Genomic DNA, 19,598 nt, shown 5'->3' on the forward strand with positions numbered 1-19,598 from the left:
ATGAAAAACTCAGAAAGTCCCTCCTTGGGGTGTAGCTCCGCGTACTCAGTGTCTTATCAGTCTATTATCAGTCTATTATCAGTCCCTCCAGCGCTTGAAAGCCCAGGCCCAGCCAGGTGGGCCACAGGTTTGAGCTGCCTGTGGTGTTCTGGTTGTTCAGTCCAGAGCAGGTTTAAACAGCTCCAAAGAAAAAGAAAAACCACAGTCCAGGGAACTTCTCTGCCTCAGCGAGCTAAAAACAAACTAAACATAAAGGAGAGCTCTGTCCTGCTGTCTGTTTGTCTGTCTGTCTGTCAGCAGACAACTGATGCTTTAAGTTGTAAGTTTTTCTGTTCTGTTTTGATGTGCAGCTTTAGCTTCATATTAAGTGTTACTGGGATCTTTTCTCAGGGTGGTGAAGACAAAACAATCCTGTTCTAGCTGGAGACTCAAGGACAATCTCTTCAAACTTCACACCCAAAGCATAAAAAACGTCAAAAGAGGAGAGCAGGCAAGCAAGCAAGGAGGATGAAACTTCATAATTTGAAGCTATTAATGGGGCAGTAAAATCATATATGCAAATGGATTAAAACATAAAAATGTGGGATCTCGTGACCAAGTTCTCTTTTGCTCCCATCTTGGAGCCATCCAGGCAGAGCCACAGCTGTGGCTCCAGTACTGCCAGGGTGTGGCCTTTGAAGGCCATTCAATAAAAATCCACTTCATTCCTCTTAGCTCCATCTGGCCTCTGTTCCAGCTCCTTAAGGCATCACAATACTCCAGGAGCCAGAATGTGGAGGAGTGAGTGCAGTGTATGAATACAAACTACAGCTTCTTCCTCCTCCCCTTCGCTCTCAGAACCAGCATTAAAGGCACAGAACTCACTTCTGGGCTAAACAGACCGATGGGGGTATGAGCATCATGAAGTCACCCTAGGACATGCCCCTGTCAGGGTCAGGGGGTCCCGTCCCCGCCTCATCTCCGGGCTGCCGGGGGTCCCCCAGCTCCGGTATCGCCCCTGCTCCTCTCCCCGCCCTGGGGGTCCCCCATTCCACAGCCCCGGCTCTCACAGGGATCCCCAAAACCAATGTCCTGCCCCATCGGCACCGGGCCATCCCCACGTGGACCCCCAGGACCCTCCCGAGGGGCGATCGCGGCTCCTCTCCCCCCGAAAAAGCTCCTCTTAGGGAGCCCGGAGATATCCGGGGCTCGAGTCCGGGATCTGCCGGCTCCGAACACTCTCCAAAAAATCCTCCCAGAGACCCCTGGTTGGAGCTATTTGAGAATTTAGCTACTTGAGCTGGGCTTCTTGTGGGACTTTCAACAGCCTTGTGTTCCTCACATTGGAGTGAATGAACCTTGTCAGTCTTGCTGGAAACGTTTGCTCCCTTTCCTTCAGGAATTTTAACAAACTTTTCAAGGAAGGAACACAAAATGTTTTCTTTACACTGGCCACTCAAACAGCCATTTTCTTCATCATTTCTCTCATAAGTTCCCCAGGAGGAAGGAGCAACTGTGTCCAAGTTTCCAAGAGTTCTTCCAGAAAAAAACACAACCTCCTCACAGGAGGGAACCATGTTGTTGTCAAAGGCGCTTGGGATCAGAGAACAGCACCTAAACACACTGTGCCTAAATAATGTCAGAGTCTGGTTATGCAAATTGTTAGAGAGATTCCACTGCCCCAATTAAGGTGCTAATGAGACCCAATCCAAAATGGATTTTATTGAACAGTAAATGTGAGGTAAAGAGAGAGAGATGGAAAGAAAGATAAAATGGGGGAGAGCAAGGGGATGACAGGGACAGAGACCTCCCATGGAGCACGGCAAGTGTGACATTGTCCCCTGTGTGTGTGGCCTTCCCAGGGTGGGGGTTTTACACCTGAGCCAGTTTGGGTAAGGGGGTGGTGTTCACCCCCTGAGCAGGGATTACCCCACTGTTTCAGGTTGCCGTGCAAGATGTAACCAAATGCATGTTTTCAATCCCCATCTTCATAAAATGCTATAAACAGTTGGTGCAATGTTCTTTATCTCTTCCATGACCCAGGGGAGATATCTTCTGTGAATGGGCCATTGAGTGTCACTGCAGGACTGATAAAATTCCATCATCCCATTGTGGGATGCTCCGCCCAGGGGGAGGATCTGAGCATTCCTACCTGGATATAAGCTGAGGCTGGAAATACTAGGAGCAGCTTGCCTACTGGATTCCCAGAGGACAAGAGCTCCATAACTAACCACTGGACCTTCAGAAGAAGACCAGACCATTCTACAGGATCACTGCTCTGACAGAATCACGTTCATCACTCCAACAGGATTGCAGTCACCATTTAATGGGACTGCAGCCAGCACCCTGACCAACAGGGTGTCAGGTTATATCCTGACTCTGTCAGTTTAAGGCAGTGTTTCTATATCGTTGCCTTGATCTTCATTTTCTTTTAAATTGTAATTCTGATTTAGACCATCCACATGTTTGCCTTCAAACCAGTGCAAAACTCAATGTACTCATTCCTTGTTTTCCTCCCAAAACAGGATTTCCCATTCCTAAAACTTAGCCAGATGGAAAAGGAGGCTGTGAGGAACAAGAAGGATCCCTGGGACACCCAGCAGGTGAGAAGGAAGTCAGTGCCCCTTTTCCCTCTCTCCTGCTCCATCTCCCACCCCAGCATGGCCCCCAGCTGCAGGACAACCCTGCTGCCAACCCCGTCCTACCAGGGATGCACTGGAAGTATCTCCTTCCCCATCCCTGTGGCACGGAGCCAAATCCCATCCTCTCCTTGTCTTTCCTCCCCCAGACAAGAAGCTGATGATTGGCACCAGGAGGACAAATCCCCACAGCACAACCTCGTGGAAGAGGCCATTATGAGTGACTCCAGGGCACAGGAATCCAACGGGGAGGAAAATCCCCAGAGATTCCACAGGAAGAGGGGCTCCAAACCCAGCCCAGGGTGCTCTGAGGAGGAAAGACCCTCTCTTAGCCAAGAAGGTGGACAGAGCTTCAGCCAGAGCTCAGAGCTGGTGGTCCATGAGCAGCTTAATGATGGAGAGAAGCCCCACAAATGCTTGCAGTGTGGGAAGAGCTTCAGGCAGAGAAGCACCCTGATCAGCCACCACATGATCCACACCGGGGAATGGGCCTACGAGTGTGGGGAATGTGGGAAGGGCTTCAGCTACAGGTCAGAACTCATCAGGCACCAACACATCCACACTGGGGAAAGGCCCTAAGAGTGTGCCCAGTGTCAGAAGCGGTTTCAGACCAGCTCCAGTCTCCTCCAGCACCAGCAGATTCACACAGAGGAGAGGCCCTTCCGCTGCCTTGTGTTTGCGAAGGGCTTCAAGCACAATTCGAACCTCATCAGGCACCGGCACATCCACACTGGGGAGAGGCCCTATGAGTGCCCCACCTGTGGGAAGAGGTTTCAGAGAAGCTCCAATCTCCTCCTGCAAGAGCAGATTCACACGGATGAGAGGCCCTTTCACTGCCCTGAGTGCGGGAAGGGATTCAACCGCAACTCCACCCTCATCACCCACTGGCGCATCCACACCAGGGAGAGGTCCTACGAGTGTCCCCAGTGTGGGAAGAGCTTCACCCAGAGCTCTGGCTTGACCAGACACCAACGGAGGCACTGGCAAGGGAAGGCCTCCAATGCCCCAAGTGCAGGAGGAATTTGTGCACTGCTCCAACTCCAGTCATTGGAATATCCACGTTGGGAAGAGCCCTGATGATCCATGTTCCCCATGATCCATGCCGGGAAGACACCTGTACCTTTTCCTGTCCCTGCCAATGACATGATGTGGGATGGAAAAACATGAAGGTCTGGCCATGGCCCTGTCATTACATTCACTCCCACCTCAGGTCATTGCCAGGGGCAGGAAATGGACTCTCTCTCTCCCTGAGGAGAAGGGTGAAATTTCCAGGCAGGGGAAATTGTGGCCAGGAAGACTCAGTGAGTTTTGTTGAGTTTTCCCAGTAAACAGTCCCTTCTGTTATCAATATTGTTTCTGTTTTTGTTTGTTCCTTATCTCATTGCTGTTCCCAATAAATTGTTCTTATCCCAGCCCAGAATCTTTGCCTTCTGTTCTTTCCATGGGAGGCAGGAGGGCAGCAAGGGCAGCATGGTTTTAGCGGGAGCAGGAAATTGGGGAATCCCATTCCTGAAGCCCAGCCCGTGGAAACCGAGCATCCCAGCTGGTCCCAGCCCTGGTGGCCATGGCAACAGCCTTGGGAGCGGGTCCCTGGCTGGGGCTGTGGGAACCTCTTCCCTCTGGTGCCCAGGGACAGCAGAGGAGGGAACGGCTGCAGCTGAGTCGGGGCAGGCTCAGGTTGGATGTCAGGAAAAGGTTTTGGCCAGAGGCTGCTGGGGCCCTGCCCAGGCTCCCCAGGGAAGGGTCCCAGCTCCAGGGCTCTCTGAGCTCCAGCAGCGTTTGGACAGCGCTGCCAGGCCCAGGCTGGCATTGTTGGGGTGTCCTGTGCAGGGCCAGCAGTTGGACTTGAGGATCCTGATGGGTCCCTCCCAGCTCAGCCAATTCTGTGGTTCTGGGATCCCATGAGCCTGGGGATGGGGCTGCAAATGGTTGCCGTAACATCGGGCTCTGCCTGCAGGCCTGAGCTGGTCTCCATGGCAGTAATGGAGTGTAATGGCAGTAATGGCAGCCCCACTCCTGGCATGGGGTCTCCATGGAGCTGCCATGGAAACTGACCATAGCAACGGGGGTCTGGTGATGGTTGCCATGGAAACTGACCATAGCAACAGGGTCCTGGTGGTGATTGCCTGCTAAGGATCAGATTTGTCACAGGCCCTCAGAGAGGTTCCATAGGGACTTTCCAGGAGTCTCGAGGCTGTTCCAGAGCTGGAATGTCACAGGCAGAGACAGAGGCTCCATGGAGACCTCCCAGGGCTTTCTGAGGATGGTAAAGATGCCTGTGGTCAGAGGCAGTCACAGCCATTCCATGGTAACATCCCAGGGCACCTTGGGCTGCAAAGGCACTGATCTGTCACAGGCACTCACGGGGGCTCCACGGTGGCATCCCAGGAGTCCCCAGGCTGCCAATGAGCTGGGATGTGCCCGACACCCACAGGGGTTCCTGTCATGGGCACAGTGGGAGCTTCAGGCAAAAACTTTTTTCTTTACTGGAGTAACTCCTGCTGAGACATGAGGTGGATGAATGACACTCAACAGCCACCTCAAACCCCTGCAGGGCCCCTAGACTTCTAAAATTCCTTCTAAGAGAGGAGACTGGGAGAGGCTGGATCCAATCCCAGCCCCAGAAAAATTATCAAAGTTGTAAATTACTGAAGAGTTGGAATTCAACTTTAACAGAATTTGTCCCACAGGGTTAATGATAGAATACCAGATTACTTTATATAAATATGACTCTGGCTTATTCTGATCATGATCACATGGAAAGATCGCTAGCACAGTTATTTACTCCACACTTCAGGAGCTATAACAATTATTAGAATATAGTGTTCTAGGAAGCAGTTTTGAAGTCAGCAGGGCCTTGCTGGAGTTGCCGCAGCCCACTGCAGGCAGACCCTCCTGCTCCAGCAGGAACTGCCTTTCCTGTGCCATGAGCAGGGCAGGTCCTGCTGCAGGAAAAGCCCCAGGCCAGCCTCAGCACAGGGAAGGGCTCGGGCACAAGGGCAGAGTGCCGTGCTGGGAGCTGTGCCAGGGAGAGCCTGAGGCACCAAAGGCACCTTGGCAGCAGCAGCTGCTTGCAGGCCATGGCCAGAAGCCTCCCTTGGCAGCCCGGCCTGGTGGCCACCACTGCAGAGCTGCTGCCTCAGGGCTCATTCCTGGCTGGGCTCTGAAAAGCCACTTCTGCTCCAGGAGCCTGACTGGGAAGCCATTGGCCCCAGCACCTAGGGGACAAGATATTAATGACAAAATTCTTCATGGCAGCAGAGCCAAGGCAGGGGCAGAGGAAAGGGCAGAGTCAGGCCCAGCGGACAGGGCTGCCATGGTGATGGCTGTGAGGTCACTGCCCCTGCAGCAGCCTGGCTGCCCTCAGAAGACTTTCTGGGCAGAAGCGTTGTGAGGGCAGCCAGCACATCAGAGAACACAGAGAATGGGAATTCCATCCTTGGACTGGGTCAGGTTGCACAAAAGTCCTGATCTTGGAGTATTCCTGGGATTGGTCATCCACTTCTCTGGAAATACACTTGCACTTTTGTGCCTTTCTCATAACTGTAAAATATTTCCTCCTTCTAACAAATTTAAATCCACCCTCATTCAGTTTAGAGATATTGGACCCTTGTTCTGTCACTGCAAGATTTGGGAGAAAATACCTGTGACCACTATTTTTCCATTTTCACAGATCTTGGAAAGGACCCGAAAATCTCCCAAGATGGGGTTTGGAGGCCGCATCACATAAGCAGAAGGTAGAGGCTGATGGCTCTGGAGTCAGTGGTGTGGAGACTGAGGACACAACAGGAGTAGCCTGGGAGGGATGGAAGGGTGGTTTCAGAGAGGCTGGAGCTTTTCTGCATTGTGTAAAACAGCCAGAGAAAGGGCAACTGGAGAGGCCCAGATGCAACATGAGGAGAACAAAATTTCTCTCCTAGGGCAGGGCTGTGGTGCAGCACAGGAGTCTGGAGCAGCCCCAGGCTCTGTGTGGGCAGGCAGAAGCAGGCAAGAGGCAGAGCTGTCAGCAAAGGAAGGGCCCAGCCGGGTGGGGCAGCCGGGGGATGCCGACAGCCTGCAGGGACAGAGGCGCAGGGCAGGGACACGGTGGGACAGCCTGGGCTGCACAGGGCACAGGGATGGGCAGCAGCTGAGAGACAGCTCTGCCAGAGCCAACTTGGGCAGCACTTTGGCCATGGCTGCTGGGCCTGGGCCTGAGGCAGGAGCAGAAGACAAGTGACCCTTGCAGGGCTGGGGCCTCATTGCCTCCTTGTCCCTGCTCAGCAGCCTGGCAGGGGCCGCCCCATGCTCCTGCCCTTGGCATTGCACATCCCCACATGCCAGTGCCCATCCCGGGAAGAGCCCTGAGCAAGGAGGGAGGGACAGGATCTGCCTGGCCCGGGGCTGCGGTTCAGGCCTTGGCCCTTTGCATTCCTGACACACATCCAGGTGTGCTCAGCACCAGAGACACCTTTGCCTTGCCTGTCCCCACCTGTCATCACTGCCTCCAGTATTCTGCTCTGACTGGAAATTGGGGACCCTTTCTCAATTGTGTCCCTGACAGGGATCTCTTCAAAGTCCAAGAAACTTCAGTGTTTCAGTGTAACTGAGTTCTTGAGGGTACTGTGACATCACTGAGGGGGTTGTGACATTACAGATATGTGGGAAAGACATTCTGTGCTGTCCTTGTGAGCTAGCAGGGCTTCCTGAAGATAAGGAGAAGCCCTATATCTCTCCTGAAGGAACACCAAGGTCGTTACCAAAGAGACCAGAGAAGGAGAGAAAGTTGGGAGAAATGAACTCTTGCTGGCTCAACAGTGATGTGGCTCTCTGGGTGTCTACTGAAAACTTTGTTTCTCTTTTATGACCAATAGGCACTGTATATGTGTTAAAAGGGTGTCAATATCTGGAGGAACTATAAAAGTTATGTTGATTTAATAAAATCTCTCTTTCGCCCTTCTGATGGAGTTCCGTATTACTGTACTATGTCGTGCTCTACAGCGACATCTGGGGGCTGTCCTCCATGATTACAATGGACTGTAAAGAGAAAAAAAAAAGTTGAAGGGTACCCTAAAAAATATGAGTGAAGGCAGCAGGGACGCTGCAAAGGTCTGGACTTAATTCAGACCTCTGATTCAAGGTGAGCGATTGGGAAAAATAATGGGAAATAATTTATCAAAGGAGGAAATTACTGTTTTATCCCCCTGGAAATCTTTATTGAAAAGACAAAGTGTTGAAACTTCTCTTTATGCGCTTCACAGTTTACTGATATGCTGCAAATCACAGGACTTTGAGGCTGATGCCGACACTGCCTTCAGTGTCCGGGCATGGAAAAAAGTTGGGAAGAGACTATGGGAAGTGATATCTAAGGGGGATAAGACTGTTGTTGATTTGGCTGCTACTTGGAGGCTGTTGTATGAGGCATTGAAGGAATGGAAAGTAGAATAAGAGAGAGAGGAGGAATTGGAGGAGCAGGAATTGGAGCAAGAAACTGGAGTAGAGGAACAGGAGGAAGGTGAGCTTGAGCCTGTCAATGTATCTTCCCCTGAGGGGGCTGCTGCAGCTGCTGGTGCTGTGGAGCTTCCCCCAGGGTTTGCTATCGTGATAATTAAACGGCAGGCTGGGACTGTTCCTCGGTATTTATCTCCTAAAGACTATGTTAAACCTGTGTATACTTCACCTGCTAAACAGTTAGCTGATCTTAGTGCTAGACCAAAATATCTCACGCCTGCACAGCAACTAGCAAAAATGAAGTTACAGAAGAAGCGAAGTGAAAAACGGGCTGGGTTGGCTGCTCCCCCCTCCCCATCCCCTCGGTCAGCTGCTCCCCCCGCACCTTCCCACGGCTCAGCTGCCCCTCCTGTACCCATCCCTTGGTCGGATGCTCCTCCCCCGCACTCCCGTGGTTCGGCGGCCTCCCCCCCGCCGCTTTCCCTTGAGTTGTCCGCCCCGCCTCTGCCCTCCTTCGAGTCGTCTGCCTCCTCCTCATGTTCCCTTGAGCCAGCCACACCCTCTCTGCCCTCCTTCGAGCAGTCTGGCTCTGCTCCAACCCGCATTGAGCTGTCTGCCCCCCTCCTTCCCAAACTAATCGAACAAATGCAATCTTTAACATTGCGTCCTGCCCTGTCTAGTTACAGCTCTGACGATGAACTGCCGGTTATGAGTACATCTAAAAAGACACAGGAATCTTTTTCTGTTCAACATTGTAGCAGATCCAGGTCTGCTGGTTCTTGGACTCTGCCTCCCTGCCATGTGGCTGTGACTCCTCGACATCCTTTGCATTTTTGGGAACACGTAAGAATAAAAGCAGCTGAAGTAGGAGATTGGAATTTGTTAGAGAAAATAGGTCCACCTAGAAGGATGGGGATGACTGCTGCTGCTTCTGGTGGCCCTGTGGCTTTTCCTGTTTTCAAAGCTGCTCCTAATTCAGGACAACAAGACAGCCATCAGGTTGTTTCATGGAGGGTTGTACAGGACCTTCAGTCCAAAGCAGACCAATATAGTGTTAACTCTTCGCAGGCGATGCAACTGATTAGTGTTCTAAATGCTGACGTACTTGCACCTTATGATATTGTTCACCTTGCTATGATTCTGTTTCTGCCAGTGCAGTATGGTGTTTCAAGCTACCTGGAAACAAATGGTTGAAAGAGTAGCCCTGGACAATATGCAGTTGCCTCAACACGATCCACGTCATGCTGTGGGAGCTGATGCCTTGCTGGGCAATGGACCATTTTCTAACCTGGATTTACAGGCAAGATGGGACCCCCTGGTTCTTGCACAGGCCCAGCAGCCGGGTATAAGTGCCTTACTTAAAACAATGGAGATGGCAGCTCCTAAACCGAGGTATATTACCATCCAGCAAGGGGTGAAGGAACCTTTTCTGCAGTTTGTGGAGAGGGTTGCTGCAGCCCTTGAGAAACAAGTTGAGGATGATAAGTTGAGGCAAATTTTATGCAGAAAGCTAGCATGAGAAAATGCAAATGACGATTGTAGGAGAATTATTGATTCTTTACCAGGAGAACCGTCGCTGTCTGATCTTGTAGTTGCTCTCTCAAAGGTCAGTTTGGTTGAACATAAAATGGCTGCTTTAGCAAGAGTCATGAAGTCCTCACCCAGATGTTCTGCTTGTGAAGGATCAGGACATGTGAAGACCCAATGTCATCAAACTGCTGGACGATGTGCACACTCTAGGGTAGTTTGGGCCAATAAAGTGCCTTGTCATCGATGTGGTAACTTTGGCCATATTGCTAAATTTTGTAAGTTAAGATATTTTTCAGGTGGTCGACAAGCGCAGGGAAACTGGAAGCAGAACGCGAAGGGGTGCGTGAAGACACAAAATACCCCGACGGCAATCACGAGCCCTGCCAGCGCTGCAAAGCTCTCCATTTGTGACCGATACACAGGGGCCACAAGAGGCTCAGTAGGGATTGATATACCAGTAGCTGACACAGTGACTATTTTGACAAGAGGTATATGTAAAGTGCCTCTTGATGCTTATGGTTCTATAGGTCAAGGTTTGAGTGCTTTTTTGATGGGAAGATCTAGTAGCACTATTCAAGGTATTAATGTTCATTTGTGTCTTATTTGATTCTGATTATGTGGGACAAATTCAGGCTATGGTGTCTGTTAGTGAACCTCCTGTTGTGTTGCTCAACTTGCTCCTTTTATGAGTTGTGTTCCAACTGTAGTGGACCGGAGTCGTGGCACTGGAGGTTTTGGATCTACAGGACCACCTCAGGTTCTCTGGACTCAAAAGGTGACAGATGAGTGTCCAGTAATACAAGGTTTGGTCACTGCTAAGGGATACCACCCAGAAACTACAACAATATCAGGTCTACTTGACACAGGAGCAGATGTAACTATAGTCTCACAGCTTGTTTGGCCTCCAACATGGCCCCCCACTCAATCAACCTTTTGAGCTTTTGGGTTAGGTGGATCAACTGCTGGTGCTTTATCTGCAATTGCGATCACTGTAACACATCCGGAAGGCCAACAAACTAACATTAGACCATATGTTACTAATTCTCAGCCTAATTTATGGGGACGTGATTGTTTAACCCAATGGGGTGTTAAAATTACCACGGATTTTTAGTGGGGCCACTGGGATGCAGGGCTTTAAACGTCCAGTTGTGTCCTTGACATGGCTGACAGATGAGCCTGTCTGGAATGAGCAGTGGCCCCTGCCTACTGAAAAGCTTCTTGCCCTGCAAAGCTTAGTGAAAGAACAATTACTAGCTGGACATATTGAAAACTCATTTAGCCCATGGAATAGACCTGTGTTTGTAATAAAGAAGAAATCTGGTAAATGGAGACTTCTGCATGATTTGCGGTGGATAAATGCTGTGATGGCCGCAATGGGTGCTTTACAATCAGGTCTCCCAACACCTACAATGATTCCACAAGGATGGGAAATAATTATCATTTATTTGAAAGGTTGCTTTTTTACAATTCCATTGGCTGATCAGGGTAAGGAAAAATTTGCCTTTACAGTGCCTTCTTTAAATCATGAGGAACCGGACCAAAGATATCAGTGGACTGTTTTGCCTCAAGGAACGAGAAATTCTCCGAGTAGTTGTCAGTGGCACAAGCTTTATCTAAGGTCCAAGAGCAATTTAGCAACTGGTATTGCTATCATTATATGGATGATATCTTGTTGGCTTCTGAAAATAAACAACAATTGTTGGCTCTTGAAAAACGTGCTGTGAAAAATTTAGAGGCCTTTGGCTTGGTTATTGCCCCAGAGAAAGTCCAAAGACAGATGCCGTGGAAGTATTTATGGTTGATAATCACCAATACACAAATTGTGCCTCAACCTATAAAATTGGACATTGATATTAAAACTGCTGTTGGCGTGCAGAAATTGGTTGGTGCAATAGGTTGGCTTAGGCCTCACTTGGGGATAACCAATCATCAACTGCAACCTTTGTATGACTTATTATCGGGGATAACTTCTTCTACCGATGAGAGACATTTGACTGCTGCAGCAAAAAAGGCTGTAGAAGAAGTTGAATTGGCCTTAACATCTAAATTTGTCACCAGGATGGATGTTTCTGTTGATGTGCAATTGTTGATTTTGAGAGATAATGAAATACCATGTGGATTGTTGTGTCAATGGAATCACAAATGGGAAGATAAATTGCATATTTTGGAGTGGATATTTTTGTCTTTCAGGTCACGAAAAACCGCTCCAGGTCTGTATGAGCTTTTTGCAGACATCATTATCTAAGGTCACAGACGCTGCCATGAAATCCTAGGTTGTGATCCTGTAACTATTATCATACCAGTACAGCAATGGTATTTTGAGTGGTGTTTTCGAAATAATCACGAGCTGCAATCTGCTGTATCTTCCTTTACAGGTCAAATAGCATATCATTTACCATCTCATCCTATTTTGAATTTCACTAAGGAGATTCCTTTTTCAGGGAAAACAACTTTGCTCTTCAGTACCAGTGGAAGGCACAACAGTTTTTACGGATGGATCTGGAAGAACTGGAAAGACTGCTGTAGCCTGGAAGAAAGATGACCACTGGGAACATAAAGTAATGGTTCAACAACGGTCTCCTCTGTTAATTGAACTTTGTTCCGTACTTTTGGCGTTTACCTTATTTCCTAGCCCCGTAAATATAGTTACTGACTCGGTTTATGTTGCTAATTTAGTAAAGCAGTTGGATCAAGCTGTGTTGTACAATGTAAAGGAGAAACCATTATTTGTCATGTTGTTGAAATTGTGGACTGTTATTCGTAACCGAAAGCATTCTTATTTTATTATGCATATTCGTAGCCATACATCGCTACCTGGATTCTTTGTGGAAGGTAACGCCTATGTGGCTGCCTCAGCAGTAAAAACTGTGCCTAATGTGTTACAGCAAGCTGTTCTATCTCACCAATTTTTTCATCAGGGTGCTCAGGCACTACAGCAGCAATTTAAATTATCACATAGTGAAGCAAAGTCAATTATTTCTTCTTGCCCTGATTGTCATATGTCTCATGTCTCACAATATTACGACACTAATCCTAGAGGCTTACTCCCTCTGCAAGAATGGCAAACAGATGTTACAAAAATGCCTGAATTTGGTCATTTAAAGTATGTTCACGTCACAACTGACACCTTTTCTCATGCCGTGGTTGCCTCAGCATTGTCAGATGAAACAGCTTGGGATGTTATTTGTCATTTTTGCCACGCCTTTTCCATCTTAGGTGTTCCATCACATGTAAAGACAGATAATTGCCTGGCGTATGTTTCAAAGAAATTGCAAGTGTTTTTTAATGCTTGGGGTGTTGGTCATTCTACTGGTATCCCTCATGCTTCGACAGGCCAAGAAATTATTGAGCATGCTCATGGTGTGTTGAAGTGCCAGGTGCAAAAACAAAAAGGGGGAATGCAGAAGGAATGGCCTCAAGTGAGATTAGACAAAGCCATTTATGTCTTAAACTTTTTGTGTCCTTTACCTGACTTACAAGTCTCTCCTATGTTCTACCATTTTTCGTCTTTGAATTCAAAACAGCCAAACTTTAAGAAAGGTATTAAGGTTTGGGCAAAAGATTTAATTACAGGAAAATGGACTGGCCCAGTAGAATTAGTATCATGGGGAAGAGGATATGCATGTGTTTTAACAGAAAATGGCCCTCGATGGGTCTCTGTCCATTGTGTCAAACCTTATTTGGAGCACACAGAAAAGGACAGGATGAATGGTTCTACAGTGGGAACAAAATGAATAGGTAATTGTATTGGTTATTAAGTAGATGGAAGCATAGACCCTGAAGGACTGTGTGGTAAAGATGGTAATTCAAGACAGTGTAAGGGTAGTTATAGGCTTACATCGAAATTCCAAAAGTCAAGTTAGTGGACGTTACTTTTGCTTCATTTTCTTGAATTCTCTTATAGAGAGGTTTGTAGTACTGAGAACTGTGCCTTGTACCACTTCCTTTTGCAGAGCACCGATGGTCCCAAAATAGGGGAATTTGATGTACCTAAGGGAGAAGTGTTGCTTTTGCATAGGGGTTGAACTAATGGCTGAAGTCCACACTTTGAGCAACTAAGTTGGTTGCCCGTTATGATAGCAGCAACCAGTTGCAAGGTTAAGTGGATAGTACTTAGTTCTGAGTGGTGACTAGGCAAATGACTTGGTCTCTGACTCTATGTGGGAGAAAGTTATTTGATTGGAGGTGAAAGTGTAATTCTGCTACAAATGTGTTATCTGGAAATTGCGAGGTCTGTAACAGTATTTGAAGATCTGTCTTTATGTGTTTTGTTTGTATATGAATCTTACGATTGTGAGGGTATGTGTTGTGGAGTTGATAGAAGTTGGTTATCTGTAAGTGAGTGAAGAATGGATCATCCATCTGCTTAGATTTTTGCAAGGGCCCTGCAGAAGTCCTTAGCAGTATTATTTGCTGGTCAAATAGAAAAAGGGGGAATTGTGGGAAAGACATTCTGTGCTGTCCTTGTGAGCTAGCAGGGCCTCCTGAAGATAAGGAGAAGCCCTATATCTCTCCTGAAGGAACACCAAGGAACACCACAGAGGAACCAGAGAAGGAGAGAAAGTTGGGAGATATGGACTCTCGCTGGCTCAACAGTGACATGGCTCTCTGGGTGTCTACTGAGAACTTTGTTTCTCTTTTATGACCAATGGGCACTGTATATGTGTTAGAGGGGTGTCAATATCTGGAGGAACTATGAAAGCTATGTTGGTTTAATAAAATCTCTCTTTCGCCCTTCTGATGGAGTCCTCTATTACTGTACTGTGTTGTGCTCTACAGCAACACAGAGATGGCTGCCATGTCACAGAGTAGTGTGTGAGCACACTGCCATCACAGAGTGTGGTTCTGTGGCAACAGAGAGTGGGTTGTGACATCACAAGGTGGCTGTGTAACATGATAGAGCAGGCTGTGACACCAAAGAACAGACAGGGACATCACAGGGTGACTTTGTGACATCATAGTGTCTTCTGTGACATCACAGAGCAGTTGTATCACATCACAGCGTGACATCAAAGGGGGCTGAATAACATTGCGGAAGGTTGTAAAATATCACAGGAGGCTGTGTGAGGTCACAGAGAGGGCTGTGTGACATCACAGGGGTCTCTGTTGCATGACAGAGCAGCTGTGTGAAGTCCCTGGGGAGGTCACTCTGCCCCGGCCCTCCTCACAGCTCCCCCCAGAACAGTCCAACACTGCTCATCACAGCAGGGTCCCCTGTCCCCCTTGGTCCCCCCACCCCTGGCCCCGCAGCCTCCCCCAGAGGATGTTCCACGAGATCGAGCCCAGAGCCTGACACGGGGACGGGGAGCCGGGGCCCTGGGGGTGGCACAGGGGTACAGGGACCCCCCGGAAGTGTCCCCGTGTCTCCCAGGGCCAGAGCCTGGGCCAGGGCTCCTTCACCCTGTTACAAACAAGGGCTTGAGAGCGCTGAAAAAATCTCTGGCAAGGGATCAGCAAAAACTAGATTTAATATAAAGTGACAGCACCACAAAGTTCCTTGGTGGGAGTCCCTCTGCTCCTGACTGGACACTTCAGGAACACCAAGGAAACAAAGCAACAACAAAACCAAACACAATCCAGGCAATCAAACCAGAAATGGACCAAGAACTGTCCCTGTGTGTGTGTGCGACAAAAGGACAGTGAGGGCAAGGATAAAAGGAATACAGCCCAAAAGCTTAACAGAGCTCAAACTTAACAGGACTTAACTTATACCTTAACCCTAACTGACGCCTTAAACTTCACAGTTTAGCAAAAGAACAGCACTTAACAGGATTTAACCTAACTTAAAAGCTATGACTTTGCAATTTAACAGAGGAATAACATTTAACAATATTCAACTTAGCTTATAACTTATATTAAACATTACAATTTAGAAAAAGAACAATTCTTAGCAGCATTTAACTTAGCTTAGACCTTAACCTCACTTACGGATATCTGGATATGTCAGCTATCCAAGGCTCTCAAACCCCTCAGACAGCAGTGTTTCTGCCACTTTCCTCAGCACAGGCACTCCTGTGTGCACACAGACACAAAGAGTCAGTGCAAGGCGCCTGGGAGGAATTCCCCTGAGAGCAGGAAATGCTCCCTGTGGATACTTTGGCATGTCCCCAGAGGCTGAGGCGTTTAGCCTGGAGGAGTGGGGGGATCGGCCCAGGCTCCTTTGTTGTTGGGGATCCCTGAGTGCAGCAAATGGGAGAGTTCTCAGCTGGGAGAGGCCCCACTCAGAGAGAGTCGCTAGCCCAGGAGAGCTCCAAGGGCTCCTTTTGGAGCGCTGTTTGCAGGGCCCCAAGAGAGGGGCTTCAGTCCCAGCAATGGTTCATCCTTGCCGCACTTGGCATCAACACCTTTCTTTGGAACTGTGAGAACAGGGATGTTGTGCCACTGAGGTAACAAAAACAGTTCCCAGAGCTGCTTCTACAGAAACCAGGGGCTGGTTGGGCAGCAGCAGTGCCTGGAGCAGACAGTGTTTGTGATGAGCTGCAGAGGAGCTGAGCCTGGGGCTGTTGGCCAAGGCCAAGGCCCAAGGAACATTTCTCAGCTGGCAGGGCGGCCTGAGAAGTGGGGCGGGGGGAGGGAATGCAGCAGCACAGGGCCATGGAACCAAGGGACCATTGTGATACTGTGGGGCCTCATGAAACCAAGAGGCCTTTGTGACACTGCAGGGCTGCATGGAACCCAACATTCATTGTGACATTGCAGGTCCTCGTGTCATCAGTGGTCCATTGTGACACTGGGCAACCAAAGGAGACCACTGTGACTCAGCAGGGATGCATAGAACCAAGGGGCCATTGTGACACTGTGGAACTCCATTGAATCAAGGGTTGATTGTGACGCTGCAGGGCTGCATGGAACCAAAGCTCCAGGGTGACACAGAGGGGCCTCCTGTCATCAAGGGTACATTGTGACGCTGTGGAGCCGGTACATTGTGACACTGTGGAGCCAAAGGAGACCATTGTGATACCACAAACCCCCAAGGTCCAAAGGTCCATTGTGACATTGCAGGATCATGGAACAGAAGAGTCACGTGACTTTGTGGGGCCTGTGGAACCACAGAGACCATTGTGACACTGCAAGGCCTCATGGAATCCTTGGGACCATTGTGACACTTGGAGCCTTCTGGTACCTGGGGGGCAATTTGACATTGTGTGACTCCACTGAACCAAGGGTCCATTATGACACTGCTGGACCCCATGGAATCAAGGCACCATTGTGACATTATGGGGCCTCTTAAAACCAAGGGGACACAGAGCATGTCTGACTTGTTTGGCCTCCCATAAACTGCCTGAGTGGTCCAACTGACCTTGGCATGTTGAAGGTCACTTCTCATCTGCTAATGGAACACTGGGGCTCTGTGCTTTCCTTCCCTATGAGAAAGAACTGTCCTTCTCCTCCAGGCACCCATGACCAGAACTGGGATTTCACCACCAAATTGCCTTATATCCAGGCATTGTTCCTATAGCAATATTGCCAGGCCAGGTCTCTCTGGCAGTAGTTTCACAAGGGTCACCTCTCATCTGGCCCCAAAACCCTGGCGAAGGCTTTGTGCTTTCCTTCCCATGGAAAGGAAATGTCCTTCTTGGCCAGGTGCCCACGGCCAAATTTGGTTTCCACCAACATTGCCTACTGTGACAGACTGGGAGAGATTGTTGGCTCAAAATATTTTGTGTGGGGGAAGAAGGGGCTGGTCCAGTCTTGCCCTGCCCTGGAACCCCAGCCCTGCCCTGCCCTGGAACCCCAATCCCCCCAGAGCCTCTATCCCAGCCCAGCAGTGTCTACCAGTCCCTGGCACAGCACAGGCAATGCTCCACAGCCACCTCTGCAGCCCCCAGCCCAGCTCCTGAGGGACCAAATGAGCCCAAGTCCCACCTGGGGGAAGGGCCTAGGAAAACCAAGGGGTATTTAAGGCTGACCACAAGGCAAGCACACATCTTGACCCTACCTCCTCTTGGAATTTCCATCTGAACAACACTAGAATCTGGGTGTGGGTGCTTCTCTGTATCTTATTTGTCTTTCTCTCTTTGTGTATCTACTTCTTCTATTTCTGTCTCCTTGCAAAATTTGATTAACTTAAAATTTAATGGGCTTACAGTTAGTGAAGTTGAATGGCCCAAGTTAATGCTTTGAGAAGTGTTTGTTTTTGATTGACTGTCATATTTAAACTTTTGCCAAAGTTTCTCTGATTTTCTAAAGACCTCAGTAAAGGCTGTTTGCTTGTTTTGAGCTCCTGAGAATCTCTTGTAGGTATTTCTCCAGTACATCCAACTCAGAGGACACAAATAACTGTAATTCCTTTCAAATGTCTCATTGAGAGAATTGTTTGGGGGCATGGGAGTCAGGGCTTGTCTGTCCTGCTTGGCCCAGCCCAGGCAGGGCTTTCCCAGCCACATTCCACACTCCATTTCCCAGCTGGAGCCCCTGGTGCCTCTGAGTTGTGCTGCCCCAGCCCCAGGGACACTCTCCTTGTCTGCCCATTCCCCCACGGTCTCTGGGCAGGGATGGCCTCAGTGGGGGCTGCTGACATCCTCAGCAACTTGGAGGCTGCTGCTGAATTTTCCTGCTTCAGAGGCTTGTTCAGCCTTCAGCTCTTGAGTGCAGGAATTCAGTGTCCCAGGGCTCATTACCATGCAGAACACCTTAACAAGCCAAGCCTCTGGGAGTCATTTAATTTGAGTTTCCAAATCTTGTGTGGTTAATAAGAGAGATTTCAGAAGTGCATTCAACTGAATATGTTCTATATAAAAAGATAGTGAAAAAACATTTTTGACGTCCTGTTTAGTTGTTTTTTTTTTCCCCAGTTAATAGCAATCTTGAGTTGGCATTGAATCCAAGTACCTTCTCATGCAGTTTGAATGGATATGAACATCAAGACCCTTCATGGCTGACAATCAATCAGACTCTGTCTCTACCCCCACCCCACCATTTCCCCCATCCAAGCCCTGGCACTCAGAGCAGCCTTGTGCAAATCTAAGCCCCCTCCAGGCCAGGCTGCACCTGCAGCTTTCAGCTGCTTGGCTCCAACTCCCACCTGCTTTCCTTGGAGAAGGAGCTGCCTGAGACACAGAGGGATGTTCATTTCTTGTCAGCCAACAAAACCAAGGGAAGACACAGCTCCATCAAATGCAAAAGTTATTCTTCTACTTGGATATTAAATCTGCTTTCCACAGTAGAAAGCCTCAGAGCAATGTAAAACGCCTTCTGTGCCCAGCACAGATCCCAAGGTCCCCCCAAACCCTGCCTGCCCCGATTCTGCCCAGATTTGCTCTTTGCACACACGAATCACATGCTGAAGTCAGGAGCTCCATCCATGCCCAAAGGGAAGAAAACAGAGAAAGGGGATGAAGAGCTCTCCTGTGCAGATCCAAGGTCCAAGTTCAGCCCCTGCAGTGGGAACCACAACTCATCAGGTTTGTGCCTTTTGGGCTCAGGGGCTGGTGACACTCACAGGCACAGAAAGGTTTCTTGCCAATAAACAGAAGTTGAACATTTGAAAAGTTCAATAACCATCACAGCTCTTTTCTCAGCTCTCTGGTATGTCCCAGCAGCATCAGACATGTCCACCATCCCCCAGGGATTTCTGTACGGGAACAGTTTTAGACAAGGACATAAGAAAAAGAAATTCTGTGATAGATATAAAGATAATTAAGATATTTACTAATGTGATATTTATTTGAACTAGAAATATTGGGAAACTTGCTGAAGCTGAAAGAATGAGACCAGTCAGTCGAGAGGCACTTGAATGACCAGAGAGCATGTGGAGGAGGAAATCTGGGAGCAATGGGAAAAACATAGATCCAGCTGGCTGAGTGAAGAGATGTCCTTAGACATGACCATTTAACCAGAAGAGCTGGACAAACCTGATGGAAAAGGGAGATTAAATATTAGACTGAATATTGGTGGCAAAAGTAAAGGGGAAGATCATTTTTACTCATGCCGTCACTACACTTCCATGAAAACCACGTATCCGGTGGGAGAACTTGGCCATTTCTTAAAACTACTCAAATGACCCAGATAATAAAGATT

General features: G+C 48.7%; 1 protein-coding gene across 1 annotated transcript; it reads left to right on the plus strand.

The window, feature by feature from the left end:
* The first annotated feature begins 2,834 nt into the window (after window positions 1-2,834).
* Window positions 2,835-4,601, plus strand: LOC131093341 (gastrula zinc finger protein XlCGF49.1-like). Its single transcript, XM_058040498.1, has 3 exons — window positions 2,835-3,148; window positions 3,332-3,546; window positions 4,576-4,601. The coding sequence occupies exons 1-3, from the start codon at window positions 2,835-2,837 to the stop codon at window positions 4,599-4,601; spliced, it is 555 nt and encodes a 184-aa protein (XP_057896481.1).
* The last annotated feature ends 14,997 nt before the right edge of the window (window positions 4,602-19,598 follow it).

This window comes from Melospiza georgiana, chromosome 25 (assembly GCF_028018845.1).
Source record: "Melospiza georgiana isolate bMelGeo1 chromosome 25, bMelGeo1.pri, whole genome shotgun sequence".
Classification (NCBI taxonomy): domain Eukaryota; kingdom Metazoa; phylum Chordata; class Aves; order Passeriformes; family Passerellidae; genus Melospiza; species Melospiza georgiana.